The sequence below is a fragment of the Brienomyrus brachyistius genome, chromosome 12, assembly GCF_023856365.1.
Source record: "Brienomyrus brachyistius isolate T26 chromosome 12, BBRACH_0.4, whole genome shotgun sequence".
NCBI lineage: Eukaryota > Metazoa > Chordata > Actinopteri > Osteoglossiformes > Mormyridae > Brienomyrus > Brienomyrus brachyistius.
In genome coordinates this window covers 26,407,854-26,428,084 of record NC_064544.1, presented here as the reverse complement: position 1 = coordinate 26,428,084, position 20,231 = coordinate 26,407,854, and the positions used below count along the sequence as shown (strand labels likewise).

Here is a 20,231-nt window from a genome sequence, read left to right as displayed (position 1 = left end):
ATTTGTTTTTTTTCCCTCTTCCTTCAGTGAATTAAATGATCATTTAAAAATGGTGTTGTGTTCTTAGTATGTTCTTTATCTTATTCTAAATTTGTCTGGTTGTCAGACACAAGTGTGATGGATAAGCAAAAACAGAGGGAATCAGGGCAAATACTTCATCACAGCGCTGTATGTAGCTATATGACTAATGCTTTTCTCTCTACCTTTCAGCCCAACCCTGTAAATATGTATATTTCTCAGGGGCTTTTACTCTCCCTCTCCTGAATTCTGTTCCTCTGGCTGTAGCATTAAAACTCAAAGCAGGTAAATACACTAGAACTTTGAGATGTTCTCCTGCAGTGTTACTATGTAAACTTAACCAAACAACTAAACTGTACAAACCCTTTAGGAAATACTATATAGATTCCTGTGGTTTAATATCTGTCACTTACTGCTCATTTACTCTCCTCAGTTCTCAGTGATTTTTGTGATGATGTCATTTCAGACACAGGAAAACAATCATTGGATCTACAGCAGATTTTCGTGGTTTCTGGGTCTGTCTTCCTCTTTGGCTGGTTTGTTATACAGATGTTTGCATACTGTAAGTATAACAGAGATATGATGCATAACTTACGATAAAGGTTGAATTTGTGTACTGGGACTGGGAGCTTTCCAGCCATTGTTTACATCTCCACACTTAGTACTAAACCTAAATAAAAATAACATTTGAAACCACATTGTTATTTATTGACTATAGCTATGGCTCAGGACATTTCATAACACTGCTGGTTTAATTCCTTTGAGGATATTTGGTCTGACTTTATGATTCTGTCATGGCCTCCTGGCCAGTAGGGGGCACTGAGGCTGTAATTGGGAGCTTACCATTCACAAAGGGAGATGATATAATCATATCCTCAGTAATACAGTACATATCCATCCATCCATCCATCATCTCCCGCTTGATCCGGGGTCGGGTCGCGGGGGCAGCAGCCTCAGCAGGGAGACCCAGACTTCCCTCTCCCCGGCCACTTCGTCTAGCTCCTCTGGGGGGACCCCGAGGCGTTCCCAGGCCAGCCGAGAGACATAGTCTCTCCAGCGTGTCCTGGGTCTTCCCCGGGGCCTCCTCCCAGTGGGACATGCCCGGAATACCTCCCCAGGGAGGCGTCCCGGAGGCATCCTGATCAGATGCCCGAGCCACCTCATCTGGCTCCTCTCGATGCGGAGGAGCAGCGGCTCTACTCTGAGTCCCTCCCGAATGACTGAGCTCCTCACCCTATCTCTAAGGGAGAGCCCAGCCACCCTGCGGAGGAAACTCATTTCGGCCGCTTGTACCCGCGATCTCGTTCTTTCGGTCACTACCCAAAGCTCATGACCATAGGTGAGGGTAGGAACGTAGATCGACTGGTAAATCGAGAGCTTCGCCTTTTGGCTCAGCTCTCTCTTCACCATGACAGACCGATGCAGCGCCCGCATGACTGCCGACGCCGCACCGATCCGCCTGTCGATCTCCCGCTCCATCGTTCCCCCACTCGTGAACAAGATCCCGAGATACTTAAACTCCTCCACTTGGGGGAGGACCCCATCCCCAACCCGGAGAGAGCACTCTACCCTTTTCCGGCTGAGAACCATGGTCTCGGATTTGGAGGTGCTGATTCTCATCCCAGCCGCTTCGCACTCGGCTGCGAACTGCTCCAGCGAGAGCTGAAGGTCATGGCTCGATGAGGCCAACAGAACCACATCATCTGCAAAAAGCAGAGACCTAATCCTGAGGTCACCGAACCGGACGCCCTCAACGCCCTGGCTGCGCCTAGAAATTCTGTCCATAAAAACTATGAACAGAATCGGTGACAAAGGGCAGCCCTGACGGAGTCCAACCCTCACCGGGAACGAGTCCGACTTATTGCCGCCCATGCGGACCAAACTCTGGCACCGGTCATACAGGGACCGAACCGCCCTTAAAAGGGAGCCCGGTACCCCATACTCCCGGAGCACTCCCCACAGGACCCCACGAGGGACACGGTCGAATGCCTTTTCCAAGTCCACAAAACACATGTAGACTGGTCGGGCAAACTCCCATGAACCCTCCAGAACCCTGCTGAGAGTATAGAGCTGGTCCACTGTTCCACGGCCAGGGCGAAAACCACACTGCTCCTCCTGAATCCGAGGTTCGACAATCCGGCGGACCCTCCTTTCCAGGACCCCCGAATAGACCTTACCAGGGAGGCTGAGGAGTGTGATCCCCCTGTAGTTGGAGCACACCCTCCGGTCCCCCTTCTTAAAGAGGGGGACCACCACCCCGGTCTGCCAGTCCAGAGGTACTGCCCCCGATGTCCACGCGATGCTGCAGATGCGTGTCAACCAGGACAGCCCCGCAGCATCCAGAGCCTTGAGGAACTCTGGGCGAATCTCGTCCACCCCCGGGGCCCGGCCACCGAGGAGCTTTTTGACCACCTCAGCGACCTCCACCCCCGAGATAGGCGAGTCCACCCCCAAGTCCCCACACTCTGCTTCCATATTGGAAGGCGTGTCGGTGGGTTTGAGGAGGTCTTCGAAGTACTCCCTCCACCGACCCAAAACGTCCCGAGCTGAGGTCAGCAGCGCACCATCCCCACCATAAATAGTGTTGATGCTGCACCGCTTTCCCGCCCGGAGCCGCCGGATGGTGGACCAGAATCTCCTCGAAGCCGTCCGGAAGTCGTTCTCCATGGCCTCACCAAACTCCTCCCACACCCGAGTTTTTGCCTCAGTGACCGCCAAAGCCGCATTCCGCTTGGCCTGCCGGTAGCCGTCAGCTGCGTCTGGAGTCCCACAGGCCAGAAAGGCCCGATAAGACTCCTTCTTCAGCTTGACGGCATCCCTTACCACCGGTGTCCACCAGCGGGTTCGGGGATTACCGCCGCGACAGGCACCGACCACCTTGCGGCCGCAGCTCCGGTCAGCCGCCTCCACAATGGAGGCACGGAACATGGCCCATTCGGACTCAATGTCCCCCGCCTCCCCCGGGATATGGGAGAAGTTCTGCTGGAGGTAGGAGTTGAAACTCTCCCTGACAGGGGATTCCGCCAGACGTTCCCAGCAGACCCTCACTATACGCTTGGGCCTGCCAGGCCTGGCCGGCTTCCTCCCCCACCAGCGGAGCCAACCCACCACCAGGTAGTGATCGGTTGACAGCTCCGCCCCTCTCTTCACCCGAGTGTCCAAAACATGCGGCCGCAAGTCCGACGACACGACTACAAAGTCGATCATCGAACTGCGGCCTAGGGTGTCCTGGTGCCAAGTGCACATATGGACACCCTTATGCTTGAACATGGTGTTCATTATGGACAGTCCGTGACGAGCACAGAAGTCCAATAACAAAACACCGCTCGGGTTCAGATCGGGGGGGCCGTTCCTCCCAATCACGCCCCTCCAGGTCTCACTGTCGCTGCCCACGTGAGCATTGAAGTCCCCCAGCAGAACAAGGGAGTCCCCAGGAGGAGCGCTCTCAAACACCCCTTCCAAGGACTCCAAAAAGGGTGGGTATTCCGAACTGCTGTTTGGCGCATAAGCGCAAACAACAGTCAGGACCCGTCCCCCCACCCGAAGGCGGAGGGAGGCTACCCTCTCGTCCACTGCGGTAAACCCCAATGTACAGGCGCCCAGCCTGGGGGCAATAAGTATGCCCACGCCCGCTCGGCGCCTCTCCCCGCGGGCAACTCCAGAGTGGAAAAGGGTCCAACCCCCCTCAAGGAGACTGGTTCCAGAGCCCAAGCCGTGCGTCGAGGTGAGTCCGACTATATCTAGCCGGAACTTCACAACCTCGCGCACCAGCTCAGGCTCTTTCCCCATCAGAGAGGTGACATTCCATGTCCCTAGAGCTAGCTTCTGCAGCCGAGGATCGGACCGCCAAGGTCCCCGCCTTTGGCCGCCGCCCAGATCACTTCGCACCCGACCCCTTTGGCCCCTCCCATGGGTGGTGAGCCCATTGGAGGGGGGACCCACGTGCCTTGTTCGGGCTGCGCCCGACCAGGCCCCATGGGTGTAGGCCTGGCCGCCAGGCGCTCGCCATCGAGCCCCACCCCCAGGCCTGGCTCCAGGGGGGGGCCCCGGTGACCCGCGTCCGGGCAAGGGAAAACGTGAATCCAGGATTTTTCTCATCATAAGGGGTTTTTGAGCCGTGCTTCGTCTGGTTCCTCACCCAGGACCTGTTTGCCTTGGGTGACCCTACCAGGGGCATAAAGCCCCAGACAACATAGCTCCTGGGATCATTGTAACACGCAAACCCCTCCACCACGATAAGGTGTCGGCTCCAGGAGGGGATACAGTACATATGTCTATGTAATATACAAAACTTTCACTGTCAGTAATCATGTCAGTAATATAACAATTCTAAACATGCCAGTAGTCATTAGTTGTCATTGAACATGATCATTATTCATTACATATAATCTGGAAGCTACATTTGCTTATAAAAATATATGCCTTAGTATTTTGAGCTGCAATATAGTTAATTAAATCTTTTTTTTATTATAGGGTTGGCCAAAAAAGAAAAGTAAGTAGACTGTTCTTTCTACACAGTATATGTTTCTACAAGTAATGTTTTTCTGATAAATTGCTGAAATCTAGGGCTGCAACGATTCATCGAGTGACTCGAATAACTCGATTATAAAAAATGCTCAATGCAAATTCTTTGCTTCGATGCTTCGTGTAATCTGCACAACTATGTAATGCTTAGTGATCAGCGTGTTTCACTCGGAGGATTATTACTGTCGCACATTGTGCTTACGCTGCATTACGTGTAGCAGGTTTGATTTGATGGCGCAATGGAGGAAGACAGGGAAAATAGCGAGGAAATTCAGAGAAAAAGAAGAAAAATGTCTAAAGTTTGGGACCATTTCAAACAAAAGAAAAGCGAAAATATTGTACAGTGTGTCCATTATAAAACTGAAGCTTACCTTAGTCACCATGTAAACTACACAGAGCCCAAGCCGGGGGGTGTGAGGTGCCAGTGTTACCCACTGAGTCACCATGGAAACTACACAGAGCCCAAGCCGGGGGGTGTGAGGTGCCAGTGTTACCCACTGAGTCACCATGTAAACTACACAGAGCCCAAGCCGGGGGGTGTCAGGTGCCAGTGTTACCCACTGAGTCACCATGTAAACTACACAGAGCCAAATCCGGGGGGTGTGAGGTGCCAGGGTTACCCACTGAGTCACCGTGTAAACTACACCGAGCCCAAGCCGGGGGGTGTGAGGTGCCAGTGTTACCCACTGAGTCACCATGCAAACTACACAGAGCCCAAGTCAGGAGGTGTGAGGTACCAGTGTTACCCACTGAGTCACCATGTAAACTACACAGAGCCAAATCCGGGGGGTGTGAGGTGCCAGTGTTACCCACTAAGTCACCATGTAAACTACACCGAGCCCAAGCCGGGGGGTGTGAGGTGCCAGTGTTACCCACTGAGTCACCATGCAAACTACACAGAGCCCAAGTCAGGAGGTGTGAGGTGCCAGTGTTACCCACTGAGTCACCATGTAAACTACACAGAGCCCAAGTCAGGAGGTGTGAGGTGCCAGTGTTACCCACTGAGTCACCATGTAAACTACACAGAGCCCAAGTCGGGGGGTGTGAGGTGCCAGTGTTACCCACTGAGTCACCATGTAAACTACACAGAGCCCAAGCCGGGGGGTGTGAGGTGCCAGTGTTACCCACTGAGTCACCATGCAAACTACACAGAGCCCAAGCCGGGGAGTGTGACATTTTTTCCTCTTTTATATAAAATGTGATCCTCTGACAAAGCTAAGTTGTAATAACTTTATTATCTTTTCCTTAGAATAAGAAAAGAATTGGGCTTGGTTGAGAGAAAGCAAGATCCTGAGCTGGAGCAGGTAGGTGCCCAAGATTCATCAGCCTCTCTGGTTGGTGTCCTGGGGCCTGTTTCTCTACATCAGTCTGACCATCTTCCCTCAGATTATTTTACATAATTGTGTCTGTAGCAGAGCTGTGTTCCTTGTGCTCTTCCTCCATCCCTGTAAGTATGGGGTCGGATTTGCTGATCAGTTAAATGGTTAATCTTAAAAGGGAAATACTGTTCTGCAAAGCAAGCACTGTTTGTAGAAACACAACCTTAAAGTGATAAAGTAGATTAGAAGAACAGCTTAGGTTGTTAGAATGAAAGGAAGTTGGTTTACTTGGTTGCAGAGTGGGGGGGGGGGGGTTGGCTTGGGGTTGCAGGTCTCTGTTGGGTAGCAGGCCTTCTTTAGGCCTTCTTTAGCAGGACGGGATTCTTTACTGGGCTTTGGGTGGTCTGGGGATTTCTTCATGTTTTCTGGAGGGATTCTCACCAGGCTGCTCTGAGGTGCCAGGTTTTATGGACTAAAGTTCATGAATAGGGGTGACCAGGAATCCAACACCTGAACCAATGGCTGGCCATCTAGTTGGCGAGCTTTCGGAGGGGTGTCCGTGACAGTCCTTTTGGTATTTATAACTAGACTGATGCCACCTTACCGATGATTTTCATTAAACTGGTGTAACTTTTGATACATAGACTTTGATGGTAACCATTGATCAGATTTGAAATCAGGAGTAATTTCCATCAGTTTGACACCAAACATGCCATACCAGCCTGGTGGGTCACACCTCATACCATCTGTATTAATTAATTAACAATTGCTTGCATGGTGTATGTTACTGATTCACATCGGAATATGGTATAGGTGTTTTGTGTTGCACATCAACAGATGTTACCACTTTGGGTAAGTTGTACAGATATTACACTATATATTCACATCCAAACAGCACATCTTAACTCTAGATAGGTGTGGCTGTTAGTTTAATTCAATACCAATTTAAATTGTATATCTGAAACCACATATTTTGGTTGGTGTTGCTTATTCCAATGATCTGCTCTTCAGGATTGATAATATACACATTAATTCTGTTTTTTATGCAGAATAGTAGAGGACAAAGAAGTGCTAATGGACCACAAAGATCAGATAAGGGCCAACAGAGGAATGCGAAGGGGGGGGGGGGTTGTTAAACAAAGAAAAAAAGAACCTCCCATAATTAGGAGACAAACTGGTTACATTATTTAACTTTCACGATTCCTCTGGTGTAACCATGAGAGCATGTATGCAGGGGTAGCTATTCATGCAGTATATATTTATCCATATTTATATAATGGTTCAAGTGAGAAGGGTAAGATAGGTGAAATCACAGTGGCACACAAAACACTATGATTGTCTGAGGACACAAACAAACATGAGCTATATGGATATTGAGACTAGCAATAATAAGTAAACACATATGCAGGGCATACAGCAGGTAAATTTAAAAGAAACTTCCTTTAGGATTTTGGGTGAGTCTGTGGTTTGTAAGGCAGGATGGATGTGGAGGGGGTTATGTGCCAAGTCGAGGGACCCCTGTCCTTGCGGTCCATTCTGTTGTCCGTATGTCCCTAAATCTTTGGGTTGTTAAAGATGTAAAACTGGCCTCCCTTGTTATCTCTCTCTCTCTCTGTGTGTGTGTGTGTGTGTGTGTGTGTGTGTACGGGATCACAGACCCTCCTTTGGTGCCTAGACCAACGAGTATCTCTCATACCAGGCTAGATCTTGTCTCAGGCAACCTGGAATCTCAGTTTTATCAAAACAGTAGCATTTAGTGCTCTGATAACCAAAGTTAATACGCATAAAGCCAAGTTTATACAGATTACTGACTTTTGGCCATCACAATATGCATCTGATTAATATCATCGGCATACTACTGATCTGCTTATTGAATTGTGGAAAAAAAACTTACTGTATGGTGCCCTGCAATGACATACGGATTTAAAATAATAAAAAAAAACTAATAAAATAACTTAATAAAATTAACTTAAATTGATTGGTCAATTAGAATTTCTGCAGGAAAATGAACTATTTAGATGAATCAACAAATTGGAAAAATAGATTAATCCATAGAAAAACACTTGCTAGTGTCAGCCCTATATTATTATACTGTCTGTGGAGTCTGTGGATCCCCTTGGTGCATTTTGATGAAATTGGCATATTGATAGACGACAGTCCAAAGTATCCCGACCTCAGATTTGGGGTCAATCTATTCATTTCAGTAGTGCCACAAACAGACCATATTTTAAGGGACATTTTTGATTAAAGCTTTTGAACCATTTGTCCTAGGGTTGTTTTTCCCCTGAGTCCTTGGGTCATCTTTATTCGAAGGCATCCACTTGTGTTAAAGTCCACCATATTGGATTTTCTGCCATACAGAATTTTATAGAAAAATCTACTTTTGCAAACTAGTCCTAGGGCGTTGACCATGTTGCTACCAAATTTTGTAAGCAACAAAGCAACATCTACAAAGGGTAGCAACAAAAAGTTATTCAAAGTATTTTACTAGGGCAAATGATATGGCTGCTTCCATCCACTGAATTTTGATGGCAAACCACAAAAAAGGATGTGAGGTCATATCTCAGCATTGCTTTGACATATCAAATCTGCATGCATGTTTAACTGTGGTACCTGGTACTCTGTCTGTATGTGTATGCAGGAGCGGTATCGGGCCCTGTATGACAACACTGCAGCAGAAGAGGATGAAGTGTCCTTTCAGCACGGCGACATGATCCTGGATGTGCAGCAGATTGACGAGGGCTGGACATATGGGCATGTGGAGCGCACAGGCCAGCAGGGCATGGTGCCTGGCCAGTAAAATAACAGTATGAGGTGAAGAGCTGGGTGGGGATCGGTGTCCTTGGCTTTGGATAAACTGATGCGTCAGTGCTGTCACTCTAGCCTTACACTAGAGTGCTGATGTTCAGGGAGTCCCCATGCCTGTGTTCCCGCCTGTCTCTCCCTCTTTCTCATGCTGCTATAGCCAGATCTGCCAGAGCCTAGATGAATATTGCACTCAATCATTTTGCTTGCACTGCCTCTAGTTTCCTCAACTCTGGCTAATACACTATTTTCTTACTTCCTCCCCCACCCCCACTACAGTAGATGCAGATGCAAGGTATCAGCAGAGCATGTAGTCACAGGAACTCAACTGGAATTCAACTGGAATTCAACTGGCCCGATTAAAGTTCTGATCTGACCTGCAAGAAATTTTGCATATCGAATGAACTCGAATCCCTCCAAAAAACTGTTTCCGTAGGGGGTGTACAGTATCATGCGAAATCTCTTCTGCTGTCTGAATTCCCTCTGCCTGTGTTGTTAGGCTGATGAAGCAATCGCACTGATGCAGTTTGAGGGCACCCTGTACATTTCAGGATACCCCATACTTTCAAGTTCACCCTTTCCATTGCAGCAAGAGTTCACATATCAGTAAAATATGATTAGAAATGTTTTGCAAAAAGTGTGGTTTTATTATTACTAAGAAATTGTTTACATTTAGATTGCTGCTACAACTAACGTTTTATTAGATTATTAATATTTATATCACTCCATAGCTATATGTTTTATTTGTCCTACTTATATAAAATATGTTCATAAATGTTTTTTAAAGGTGTGTTTTTATTAATACAATATCGTTTACCTTTAATTTCATAGTATAACCAACATGTCATGTTAGATTATCATTGTATATACAGATAATATATTCAGATATGTTTTCTTAACCAGCAGGATTTTATTACCTTAATAAATCCACATATTGAGCTCAAATGGTGATTATGTTTTATTGATTATAAATCTATATTTAGCTCCTCATACAATCTGTCACGCCCACAGGGGCGGGACGTACCAACAGCAGGGATCATCTCTGATTCTTAAGCGGATCAAAAGCAACTGACGTTGCGAAGTATTGTTGCCATAGTTATGTGCCTTACTGAGCGTTTCTTTGTTCATTGTCTTCCCCGTTATCCCTGCCTCCTGCGTCCTGCCTGCCTTGCCTGTCTGCTCCCACCAGCCCTGCCTGTCTTCTCCTGCAATCCCAACCCGTCTCCACTGCTCGTTCTCCCCTCTTGTCATCTTGTCCTGTGCCTGCTCGTGGGACTGACCTTTCGACTCCCTGCATCCGACCTGACTACGATTTTGGCTTGTGGATTTGGCATTGGTTGTACCTGGTTATAGAAGTGGGGGCGGCATGGTGGTGCAGTGGTTAGCACTGTTGCCTCACACCTCTGGGACCTGGGTTCGAGTCTCCGCCTGGGTCACATGGAGTTTGCATGTTCTCCCCATGTCATCGTGGGGTTTCCTTCGGGTACTCCGGTTTCCCCCCACAGTCCAAAAACATGCTGAGGCTAATATCATAATAAATAAATAAATAATAAATATTAATGATGTGTTATGATGGCCGTAGCCCGGGTGATCGCTCAGGTAAGCGAGCGGGCAAAGAGCAGGCAGGCAGAATACGGGGTAAACTAGGGATTTATTCGAAGGACGGGACGGAACAGCTAGTACGGACATCTACTAACATCAATGACAGACAATGAACTGAGGCAAAACAGGGACTGAAATAGACAAGACAGAGGAAAACAACAAGGTACAGCTGGTACCATCGGGGAAGCACACGTGGATAATCAGGGGGGCGTGGCACACACGAGGATCGTACGAGCTGGGCGTGACATGATGTTGGCACGTATAAAAAGAAACTGGAGTGCCCTGAAAGCTTTTTTTGACAGTAAAGCGAGACAGAGAAAGAAAATTTTAAAGTCGACATCGCCGGGTTTGCTGAACACTCTTTGTGAAATAGCTTTGAACCACTAGCTTGTCACAAGCTAACACCCCATAAAAATGTTGTGCCGTCCATCAGTTTCTGCTAAGGATATTGGATAGCTCCAGGGTGTTCATGACTAGTAGTAATCGTACAAGACGTTTCTCCTTTGGTTAATCTCGATTATATTGCCAAATGATGCGTAAACTATCAATGCCACAGTCCTGGCCAGCGGCTGGCAGAACCTCATCTCCAGGCGCATATTTCCGCTTTTAACCATGGAGAGATGCTGATTGCATCCTTCGTCCGGTGACAAGTTAAAGGTATACAATGTATAACCGATTTTGTACTCGCTTCTGTCAACAGCAAAAAGGCTCGTTTTTCAAATGTCTCCCTTGTGGCCAGAACCAAACTGTAATACTCAACGGCCACGTTTCCTCGGATAAAATCCGTTTGAAAGAGTTTAGCGGGATACTGCTGGCCATTGACATAAAGTGCTACAAATTCAGCACCGTAATTTTGAAAATTGAAGGGGTTTCAATCGTACGCGCCCATAAAACCTGTTATCTATAAGTCCGATGACAACGGTTTTAGGCAGCTGTCCTAGAAACAAATTTTCTTGCACGCAGACCCGGCTGCCCTCCGCCACGCTGAATGTTTTCATGCAGACTCTCTCGATCGGGTATCTCGCATTGGCTGTCAGGAAGGTGCTCGCGTGACCCAGTTTGACAGCCATTGACACAGCAAACTTTTTTAACAAAGAGGGACACCGATACTATTTTGAACGAGTACTGTTCAGCGGCATCTCCGCTCATAAGGCAAAACTCATCATTGTTTTCGAACAATTTTAATTTTGACATCGACCCCATTTAGCATTAACCACTCCTGAAAAAATATGTCAGAGTGTATTGGGCCCATGAAATCGAAAACGCTGCTTTTTGCTGAAAATGCGGCTCTTTTCTCTAATCCGTTGCTATCGCCATCAGGATCTGTTTCATTCATAGCCCTGGAGCTGTCTTTGAACAACAACCCGCAGGTAAACTGCGTAAAGACTGCATGGATAGCATAAAGACACTATAATTAAGCAGGCACTATATCATCGCTCTGTAAGGGTAAGTGTTGCTAGATTGACTCACCAGACGGTCTCCCAGTAACATAGTAACACAAAATTGACATGACAGGGTAATTTATGACACCCACCCACATTATGCACCTGCGTCAATGTTTGCCCCGTTAGCATGTTGTTGAGATCTAGATAATCTTCCCCATTACCAGCGATAAAAAACTCCAGAGATCCATTATCTGTTAAGGCCAAGAGTGGTGGCACTTCCACGTATATATTCTTATCATGCTTGTGTTCTGATTTCTGATTTCATACACAGGGCGGCATGGTGGTGCAGTGTTTAGCACTGTTGCCTCACACCTCTGGGACCTGGTTCCGATTACATGTGTGTAAAGTTTGCATGTTCTCCCCATGTCGTCGTGGGGTTTCCTCCGGGTACTCCGGTTTCCCCCCACAGTCCAAAAACATGCTGAGGCTAATTGGACTTGCTAAATTGCCCATAGGTGTGTTTGTGTGAGTGAATGGTGTGTGAGTGTGCCCTGCAATGGGCTGGCCCCCCATCCTGGGTTGCTCCCTGCCTCGTGTCCATTGCTTCCGGGATAGGCAACAGACCCCCCGCGACCCAGTAGGATAAGCGGTTTGGAAAATGGATGGATGGATGGATGTCTGCAGGATTCGGAGCTGATGGTTTTTCACCAATCTTCTGAAATACATCAGGAACAAACCCCAGCATCCGTACATGGTTACCTTTCGCTTTAAAGGCCATGTGTGGTGGTCAAACCATATTCACTTTGTTTTTTATCATGCTATAGTCAAGTTTTAGTTTTGAAATTCCTAGAGCATCATTCGTCTCACTGATTAGTTTTTCCAATATCTCTGTAATGCCCCACCTTTAGCTTGTATTGCAGGGTTGGCGGTACTGACAATCCACCGGTCACATAAAATAAGGTGTCTTCTTCTACCAGCATATCCTATGTACAGTATGTGGGTGATGTATTTCCATTAATCCTACTTCCCATTTAACATTCAGATCAATCGGCTTGGCTAGTTTTGTCGTGTAGTTTGATATGGTATTGTGCGGGAAAACATCCATAGACGCATTGCTTGGGAGCGTGACATAAAAACCACTTTCCTCCATAGCTGCTTTTGATGGAACTGCCTGCCACAAACACATGCCATCGCACTTATACTTATATGTATGTCAACTACTTGGTTAGCAGGATCCCAGCTCTTAAATTTGTCAGACCATCCCAGCCATTTCACTAAAAACATTTTTTTACCACGCTGCGTTTTTTTTGCAATGATTTTCTCAACTTTGAAGTTTTTGTCTTTGTCTAATCTGATCTTTTGTAGCTCTTCGGTGTAAAATGTCCCCTCTATGATTTCGCCATCATAATCTTTTAACTTATACACCAGTGGTATTTTAGGTAGACGTTCAGCAACTTTAAAATATTCGTCAGTAAAAGTTTGCTCATATTCTTTGAGGAAAACACAGAAGTCTGAAGGATCTATAGTGTTTAATTTGGTATGTTTTGCCCACAGTCCCAAGTTTGACAGATCCTGCTGGACCACCAAGTGCGTTGTTTTAGCAGTTACCAGATTATGGGTGATCAGATGCAGTTCTTTTTATATGAAGAGTTGAGGGACTTTGTTGGCCAGTAGGGTTGGGCGATGTCTACCTAACTGGCAAATGACGATGTCTACAGTGAAACATTCTGATGGACGATGACATCAGGGTGGGGGTGCGGTTGGGTCATCCTGATAAGGTACTATACATTTTTCTTATTGCATTATTAATGACTATTCTTACACTCATTAAGTACTTAATAATAATCCATCCATCCATCCATCCATTTTCGAAACCGCTTATCCTACTGGGTCGCGGGGGGGTCCGGTGCCTATCCCGGAAGCAATGGGCACGAGGCTGGGAACAACCCAGGAAGGGGGACCAGCCCATCGCAGGGCACACTCACACACCATTCACTCACACATGCATTCCTACGGGCAATTTAGTAACTCCAATTAGCCTCAGCATGTTTTTGGACTGTGGGGGGGAAACCGGAGTACCCGGAGGAAACCCCATTACGACATGGGGAGAACATGCAAACTCCACACACATGTGACCCAGGCGGAGACTCGAACCCGGCTCCCAGAGGTGTGAGGCAACAGTGCTAACCACTGCACCACCATGCCGCTCCCACTTAATAATAATGTATCACTAATTCTATTTTTTGCAGATTTGAGCCCATTCAGTGATCAGTGTGTTTCACTCAGAGGATTATTACTTTCGCACAGTGTGCTTATGCTGCATTACATGTAGCAAGTTTCATTTGATGGCGCAATGGAGGAAGGCAGGGAGAGTAGTGAGGAAAGTCAGAGAAAAAGACGAAAAATGTCTAAAGTTTGGGACCATTTCAAACAAAAGAAAACCGAAAATACTGTACAGTGTGTCCATTGTAAAACCGAATTTGCTTACCACAATAGCACAACAGCAATGATTCAACATCTCAACAGAAAGCACCCAGTCTTTGCAACCAGTACACAGAGCGGAACCAGTAGAAGGTAAGTGCGAGTGTTTCACTCACATTTGAGACTAAAATAGACCTGCTATAGAAACGTATTTCTGGACATTTGTGTGAATAAAGTAAGTATAACAAGATTCAGCCCAAACAGCCCCTATTTTTCCTCAATAGAAACATTGATAAGACGTAGTGAAAATGATGCTGTCGTACAGTAGTTTAATTAAGATGGAGCTGGAGCCCGTCTGTATATTAGGAGCAAAGAGACGGTTCCGTCAGAGATGGTGAACTCAGGTGGAGTGACGGAAAGCAACAGCAGTGCTTGTAATCGATACTAAACCTTTACTGGTGAAGAGCTGGCAAGAGTCTTTAACCAAACCAGCTTTTCAACAAGCTGAAAGGTGAAGAAAAGTGATGTTTTCAGCTGCTCCCATCCACCGCCGTTTGTCTTCCACACCAGCAAGGCTACAGTAAAGCTATACAAGTTTAACACACACATGAACATGCAAACACCATTCCTACCTCATCCACACTGTAAACAAAAAATAAAAAATCCATTAAAAAACGGAAAATGTACTAGCAGAACATTACCGGCACATTTTCCGTTAAGTTAACGAACTCTTCCTTCAAGTCTCAAGGAAAATATTGTAAATTCACAGTTTTCCACAGTTTGTTGTTCCAAGGAATATTTCTTAAATAATAGTTTATTTTGATTTTTAATTCTTCATTCTGCGAATTCAGATTTGTTTGTGTAATAAATGGTGTTGCCAACACAACTACTAAAAGTAATTTGAGAATATCTACTCTGCAAGCGACTTTACCTGACTAAATCTAAGCCTACTGAATGTGAGGTGATCTCTTGGATACACATATTACTCCAAGTTGAACTCATGCAGGTATTTTTTGTAGCATGTATTTATTTCATTACTTATTTCATAACCATATTTATTAATATAAATTTGAACAAAATGGGATTCCGTAGTTTTACGAATGCAGGGAACTCCTGTTGCTTAAACATCAACACAAAAACCAAAGCCTAGTAGGCAGACGTAGGTCACTTTCCCAAAATTCTGCAGCAGTGCTACATGTTGCCAGTAGCTCTACATTTTCTCCCTTTGTACCTGTATAGCGCCTGCCTGCAGCACCAAAGGACTCCGCGAGACGCCTGTCTCACCCTAACAGCACCTGTCTCTCTCCTCTCCAGGTTTGTGGTCTTGCCACATATGTCACAAACCGCGTCTTGGTTGTTTGTGGAGCTGAAACAGCTCCATAGATGATTCCGCTTACACACAGCCATTGTTGTCAACTGAGTGAGTAAGCACATCCACGTGCTGCGATGCCTGCACATTTATACATTCGTATTTCGCATATGACTATGACTGGCAGAAGAAGAAGTAGTTCCTATCAACTGGGTATCATTTAGACGATCCTGGTCGTACAGTTACTTTCCATTGTGTTCCTGTTAAACTACACATTTACCCCAAATTCCTAAAATATCGATATTTTATTATGAGAATCGATTCTAGAGCATAAATATCTGGTATCTGAAGTATCGATATTTCAGTATCGATCCGCATACCACTACTTTACCATGCTCGTGGTGAGCGTGATTCAGCTTCTGGTGTAAACTGAAAGAGGAAATATAGTCAGAAATGCACATTTCCTGTAAGGATATAACGGCGTTACCATGCATATTGGCCGTTTATAAAAAAAAAGAAAATATATGGCTACATTTGCCATCATAGAAACAGTTATTAGTATAAGAACAAAGGTGGCGATGCAGATCAAAAGTTGTATCGTTATTTTGACCGTGTTCAAGATTGTCGTAATCTTTGACGGTATGTACATTTAAAGACAGTTTCATGTGTCTGGTACCTCGTATAATAATGTTGAAGAAGTTTAATTGAGTACGTTGTTCTTATTTTGTGTGTACTAATTATTATACAAATATTTGCTTACCCAATATTCAAGTAACTGCGTTGCAATGTATGTTCTGTGCTTATTATTTAATGCTTTGTCATAAAGAGATTTTATCTCTTATCCCTGTGGCAGGTTTCCTGCTACACGGCTCTGCTGGTCCTCTAACAGCCCGGCTGGGAGGAGCTGTACTGCTGCCCTGCTTTGTGGACAGACCCCTGCCTTTGGAGGAGCTGGAGGTGGACTGGAGAAGGACTGATTCAGACACCATCGTGCACCTATTCCAGGGGGGTCAGAGCAGACCTGAATCACAGGGGGACGCCTACAGGGGCAGAGTGCACTTCTTCTCTCAGGAAATCCCCAAAGGCAACTTCTCTCTGCTGCTTGAGGAAGTGAGGACTGCAGATGCAGGAGTGTACAAGTGTGTGGTTTATACAGAGCAGGAGCAACGTGAAACATGGGTGGAAATACGGGAAGTAGGTAAGTGAGCTTTTCTGATTTATGGCTTAAGATACATGGACCCAGAGGCATAGGTTTCTTATTAACATTGGGGGAGGCGAGTTTATCAGGGTCAGAGTTGTGACGCCACGTCTGTAATGGTGCTGTGCACAGTTTTTTTTATTCTTAGAGTATTGCTGCTACAATCACTATATATAAAGTGAAATTCATCTTTGCTCTTTTTTATATTCATCTTCACCTACATGGCAGTTTGAGTGCGGTAATGTCCCGCATTATATACGCTGAATTTGCGGGAATTATTAAAATCACGCACAAATCGCGAGATTCCAACACGAATGTCAGACCATGTACTATGGAGAAATGACCTCAGCTCAGGGTCCACTAGTCAGCCCAGTTGGGATCCTTTCTCTTCAGCCAAATCCAGTTACTGCTTTGCTCAACAGCTTCTGATAGTGACCAGACGCTTAGACAGAAGACCTGCCCTCGTACACCCGTCTCCTTCACAAGCCTACTTGTTGTCGTGGCTACAAACCCTCTACATCCTACCTCTCCTGGGAACTGCTGGGTACTTCAGCCTCGGTGATCTGCCTTGGCTGCTGTGTCTGCATACCTCAGAATCTGCGTTCATACGCAGATGTCTTTCTACCCCCCCCCCATTCTGAATTATCTCTGTCCATCTCTTTAGCTTATTATTTCGTAGATGAACAAAACATTCTTTAACCTTACAGACACCACAGAACATTGTATAGAAATGCTTTATTATGTATGTAGCACCCTTTCCCTGCACACTGCAGTTATAGGACAGGGGCCCTGGGTACGTCCCACACCGGCTTGCCGTTTCTGTCGCCCTCTTTACCATCCAAAACTCTAAGAAAACACGATTAACAATCGACTGAATGCAAAAACCCTGAAGATTTAATAAAACAGAAATATATATGTATAATAAATCAACCAAAGCAATATATATATATATATATCCCAACCTCAATGATTACAAATAACTGACTATTTTCAAAACACAAAAATTAACATGCCGCCCTGTGTCCATGGAATAAGACAGAAAGGAAAATGGAGAAAAAAATCGTTGCAGGCCTGTTTCTGTGCTTTGGCGCGGTGAGTCGGCGCTTGTTCGGTGCCGGAGGAACCCCAAGCTTCTCCGGTAACTTGGGCCGCTGTCCGGATTATCTCCTTCGAGGCAGCTCCTGGGAGTAGGCTCTCAGATAAGCCGGTCCATCCCCTTTTCCTTTTTCAGTTACTGGAAACTGTCCGTCGCCTGTGTACACACTCTTCACCTTGCTCCTCCGGTGTCCTCCTTTTTCTGACCCACCTTTCCCACCATTATTCTCCTCCCCTCTCACATGACCAGAGACACATCCGTCCGAAACAAAATTTAACCCCATAAATTCTGGGGTAACCCAAATTGTATATTTACAATTTACAAAATGTATATTTTATTATGTTCATATCTGCATAACATATTAAATTGATTCTTTCGATCCATGGCCCACAATACGTGGAACAAAGGGCTTAAATGCTCTAATGTAAACACTTCCAGGTAGAAGCCAGCATGAACCAAATACTGTGACCAAAAGGAGATTCATCCATCCATCTTCCCAAACCGCTTATCCTACTGGGTCACGGGGCGTCCAGAGCCTATCCCGGCAGCAATGGACACGAGCCAGGGAACAGCTCAAGATGGTGGGCCAAGCCCATCGCAGGGCACACTCACACACCATCCACTCACACATGCACACCTATGGGCAATTTAGTAACTCCAATTAGCCTCAGCATATTTTTGGACTGTGGGGGGAAACCGGAGTACCAGGGGGGAAACCCCACGACGACATGGGGAGAACATGTAAACTCCATACACATGTGAACCAGGCAGAGACTCGAACCCGGGTCCCAGAGGTGTGAGGCAGCAGTGCTAACCACTGCACCACCATGCCGCCCTATGGAGATTCACTTAAGCTTAATATAAAATTACATCTGAAAATAATGACAATTCTATTTATATTTAACCATTAAAAGGTATGTTGTGCCTTTATATTTGCATTGGTTTTCATTACTTGACCATATCCAAGCAAAAGTCCAAGTGTAACTGGAGCTTCCTGCCTGTACTCTGTGCTTGGAGTAGTCAGTTGTGTGTGTGTGTGTGTATGGGGGGGCAAACAACATTTAGCCATTCGAGGTTTGGAACATTTACATCCAAAAATAAAAACAGCATCAGTGAGTATGATCCCCAAACCAACGAGCCAGCGACCCAGCAGCCCACTCAGTGGTGCCAGTCTGGCACAATGACAGAAGGTATGGAAAACAGTGTCACGCTCACTACAGAACAAACACTGAGACACAACATCAGCATTAAACTGAGATTACAGCATTAAACAAAACTGTTGGTGGGCATTATGCAGTGCAGGATTCTCCACTGGAGGTCCCCTGAACGTTTGGGAAGCCGTCTGTTATAGAGGAGCTTCCATGACGGCAAAAACTCCCCTGGAGCATCCAAATGGGCCTCCACTTCGTATCCGGCCTCCCTTTCAGGTCATGAAAGAAAAAAGACTTAACGGCAGCATGGTACAGGAGTTTCCTCCCTGCCAGGCAGAACCGGATGTCCCGCAAGAACCGAAAAGAAAGGATGTGACCAGTGTCACTGTGATCAACAGCTACCAACGGGGTAACACACTGTTCTGGGAAGGAAGGGCAGGTCGCACCTCGACCCGGAACCCACTGTAAATATTCCTGAAAGGTTGGACGGAAAGAACCTTCAAGTGCATGCAAAAGGTGCCCAAGCACCCTCACAGACCGGAACCCCACTCGGGTAACAAGTGAGGCAGGTGACAAAAAGTGTCCAGACTCAGCATTTAAAACATGTTTAACCCTTGTGACCCCCAACTCCACAAGTATCTTATGAACCGAGGGAGTAAGTTTCAGCCGCGAGGAAAAAAAGGAATTATGAAACAGTGGTTCCTCAAGGCCATAATGGTCATTCTCCATCCATGCCACCCGGAACAAGCGCCAAGCGTTCAGCACCGCAGCATAAAAACCACTCACTCCAATAAGCTGAAGTGCATCTCCAGAAAGTAAAAACAGTTGTTTATCATATGCAAGGCCTCCGCAGCTGCGGAGCAGGGCGAGGGCCACATGCAGCCACGGCAGGTGTTCGGTGCTGTAAAGCAGTGTCTGTGCCCACTGGAGCCTCATCCCCCTGACCTCGCTCAGCAGATGAACAAGGCCCTGCCCTCCTTCAAACACTGGCAAATGAAGAAACCCCGAAGAGAGCCAGCGGTACCCATTCCAGAAGATATCAGTAAACCTCTTTTGGACCTGATGCAGCAGGTTCATCGGAGGATCCGGCACCATGAGTCGGTGCCACATCATGGAGGCAGCCAAATTGTTAATCACCAGCACTCTCCCTCGATATGAGAGCTGTGGCGAAATCCACCGCCAACGCTGAAGTCGTCCAGTAATCTTGTCAACCAATCTGCTCCAATTCTTGTCCATGAAACGCTCAGTTCCCAGGTAGAGACCCAGCAGTCTGATACCATCCTTGCCCCATACACACTGCTGTGGCAGCTGAGGAGGGCCCCGTCCGGACCATTGGCCCAGCAGGTAAGTGGTGCTTTTGCTCCAGTTGACGTGAGCAGAAGAGGCACGTTGGAAGTCGCCAA

At 46.4% G+C, this 20,231-nt stretch overlaps 3 protein-coding genes across 5 annotated transcripts in view; all 3 read left to right on the top strand.

Moving 5' to 3' along the window:
- Positions 1 to 9,549, top strand: part of LOC125705352 (uncharacterized) — a 148,972-nt gene extending 139,423 nt beyond the window's left edge. For 2 of the 3 annotated variants that reach the window (XM_048971887.1, XM_048971886.1), the window contains 6 exons: positions 211 to 303; positions 485 to 580; positions 4,492 to 4,510; positions 5,792 to 5,846; positions 8,503 to 8,675; positions 8,946 to 9,548. In XM_048971887.1, the coding sequence (XP_048827844.1) occupies positions 211 to 303; positions 485 to 580; positions 4,492 to 4,510; positions 5,792 to 5,846; positions 8,503 to 8,661 (422 nt within the window). In that variant the 3' untranslated portion in view covers positions 8,662 to 8,675; positions 8,946 to 9,548. Of the gene's footprint in view, positions 1 to 210; positions 304 to 484; positions 581 to 4,491; positions 4,511 to 5,791; positions 5,847 to 8,502; positions 8,676 to 8,945 lie in introns of all 3 variants that reach the window. The other variant, XM_048971885.1, reaches the window with a different exon arrangement.
- LOC125705360 (uncharacterized) overlaps positions 1 to 20,231 on the top strand; it is a 311,911-nt gene that overhangs the window by 114,314 nt on the left and 177,366 nt on the right. The gene's annotated exons all lie outside the window — the stretch shown is intronic.
- LOC125705348 (uncharacterized) overlaps positions 15,832 to 20,231 on the top strand; it is a 99,443-nt gene continuing 95,043 nt past the window's right edge. Inside the window, exons 1-2 of the mRNA XM_048971877.1 lie at positions 15,832 to 16,022; positions 16,237 to 16,581. Of these exons, the coding sequence (XP_048827834.1) occupies positions 15,908 to 16,022; positions 16,237 to 16,581 (460 nt within the window). The 5' untranslated portion in view covers positions 15,832 to 15,907. The remainder of the gene's footprint in view (positions 16,023 to 16,236; positions 16,582 to 20,231) is intronic.